Consider the following 2500-nt stretch of genomic DNA (forward strand, 5'->3'; position numbering starts at 1 on the left):
CTGTCGGCACACAAGGAAATGCCAACGACAATCCCTATATGAGAGAATAAACCTGTTTATTTTTCCTGCAGATCTGCCGTAACATATCAAATCGATTAATTAATCAAGACAATCATTGCTCACTCTTGGCGGAGATTTGATGCCCTTTACAACTGTCACTGTGCGCATTTCATCCTTTACATAAGTAGATTTTGACAGAACAGAGGCACTGAAATTACTGTTATCCCCTTAAAACCCAGTGTCTGTATCTTCAAAGAGTCAATAAAAAAAAAATGACACAACGTGATATACCTTCTAATGATTACGAAGCAAATGTTACACAACAAAGTATAACATCCAGAGGATTTAACACCTGGTTATTCCTTCAATACTTCCCTTAACCAATACACAAGCTCTTAAACTATCCAACACTTACTTAGTATATTCCTTCAGTCCTTTTAAAAACCAAACTGTATTCCTGTACATGGACATTTTAGGGGAATTTCAGTCAACGTCTTCTCGACAGGATCGCGCACGTTCTCCCTCTGAAGCGACAGCGGTGACTGACTCGAATTCCCGCTTCCTTCGCTTATATAATCTTCACAAGGCCAATAAATTATGGAATTTCTAAATGTCTTCTTCTTAAAAAATCTTTAAAAAGGGCTTGTTCGTTTGGTTCTGATGTTGTCAGTTTACTCAAAATATCTGTTTGTAAAGTGTAATTCCAATGATTAATATATGTATATATTTCAATCTACCATTTACTCGTTATGTAGTAAATTCCGTCTATTCTTTATAAAATCTTAATAGTGTCCATGTACATTTATTATATTTACTCTCTAATATCCTTGGAAGCGTAAGGACAGAAGCTGAAAAAGAAGTAAAAACGATGGGAAGAAAGAAAGGAAGAAAGAAAGACAGACTAATATAAAAAAAAAAAACAAAAAAACTACAAGTCATGGTTCCACGTGACTCACCGCTCCAAGCTGTGTTCGAGGTAGATTCGCAGACACACACCAGGGGATATGCCTGCACAGACACACACACACACACAAACAGACAGGCAGACAGATGGATGGATACACACACAAGGCGTGTATATATGTATATATATACATATAAATAAATAAATAAATATATATATGTATATATATTTGTATATATACAGCATACATATAATATATATATATATACATATATATATACACACACATATATATACATATTTATACATATATATACATACATATACATATTTATATGCATATATATAAATATATACAAACATACATAAATATATATATATATATATATATATATATGTACACGCACACACATATATGTGTGTGTGTGTATATGTATATGCGTATACATACATACATACATACTTACATACATACATACATACATACTCACACTCACACACACACACACACACACACACACACACACACACACACACACACACACACACACACACACACACACATATATATGTGTGTGTGTGTGTGTGTGTGTGTGTGTGTGTGTGTGCAGTATAAATGTACACACACACACACACACACACACACACACACACACACACACACACACACACAAACAAACACAAATATATACATATATATGAATAACAATCTATGCCATACTTTTATATATATATATGTAAATAAATAAATATATATATGTATATATATATGCAGAGAGAGAGGGAGGGAGATAGAGAGAGAGAGAGAGAGAGAGAGAGAGAGAGAAGAGAGAGAGAGAGAGAGAGAGAGAGAGAGAGAGAGAGAGAGAGAGAGAGAGAGAGAGAGAGAGAGAGAGAATAAAATTAAATTCATCATCTCAATACTGCCTCTCAGAGTGGTCAGATGTCTCCAATGTCACGCCCTCCAACTAACAAGGGTGACCAGTAGGGGTGCGTGCCCATGGCACTGCCGCCGTAATGACCTAAGCCACGCCCACTGCGCTCATGACCTTCGGCTGTAACCTCGACCCGTTCAAACACTCTTCCTCGAGTCACGCTTCCGCTCAGACGCGGCCTTCTCCGGGGGCCACCCTCCAGGGCTCCCACCTGGCCGGGCTTACCCGGCCAGGTGGCACAAGCCGGCCATTCTACCCACCGTCCACGCTACACTACCAATAATAAATAATGAAACCAGGCCGTGAGTTCCCGTCAACCAAACCCTGGCAAATTGGTGGACAGCAGTGGTAACAAGTACCTCAGACTGCCATATGTACCATTCTCCTCATATCATTTTCATAATTACCCCTGTGAATCCGGACCCTGGCGCGAGGTCCTCCACGCCCACCCCCTATTCGAGGCCCTAGTTATCAGATAACATAGATAAGCATAGTAGCATAGCGTCGTATAATCGACTAGGTGAGGGTAGTGAAACAACACTGAATATCAACCGTCGAAAGATAACAGTGCAACAAAGCACTCAGTCAACCTGGTACTGTAGTGGTTGGCACAGCTATGGCCATCTGATCCTAACAGTCCCAACACAATACCTTAAAAGTT

At 39.0% G+C, this 2500-nt stretch overlaps 1 protein-coding gene across 1 annotated transcript in view; it reads right to left on the reverse strand.

Annotated features, from left to right (window-relative positions):
• The window catches only part of LOC125024906 (dehydrogenase/reductase SDR family member 12-like), a 17859-nt gene extending 17310 nt beyond the window's left edge, over nucleotides 1–549 (reverse strand). The window contains exon 1 of the mRNA XM_047612672.1: nucleotides 416–549. Within this exon, the coding sequence (XP_047468628.1) occupies nucleotides 416–471 (56 nt within the window). The 5' untranslated portion in view covers nucleotides 472–549. The remainder of the gene's footprint in view (nucleotides 1–415) is intronic.
• Nucleotides 550–2500: the final 1951 nt, after the last annotated feature.

This window comes from Penaeus chinensis, chromosome 4 (genome assembly GCF_019202785.1).
Source record: "Penaeus chinensis breed Huanghai No. 1 chromosome 4, ASM1920278v2, whole genome shotgun sequence".
NCBI lineage: Eukaryota > Metazoa > Arthropoda > Malacostraca > Decapoda > Penaeidae > Penaeus > Penaeus chinensis.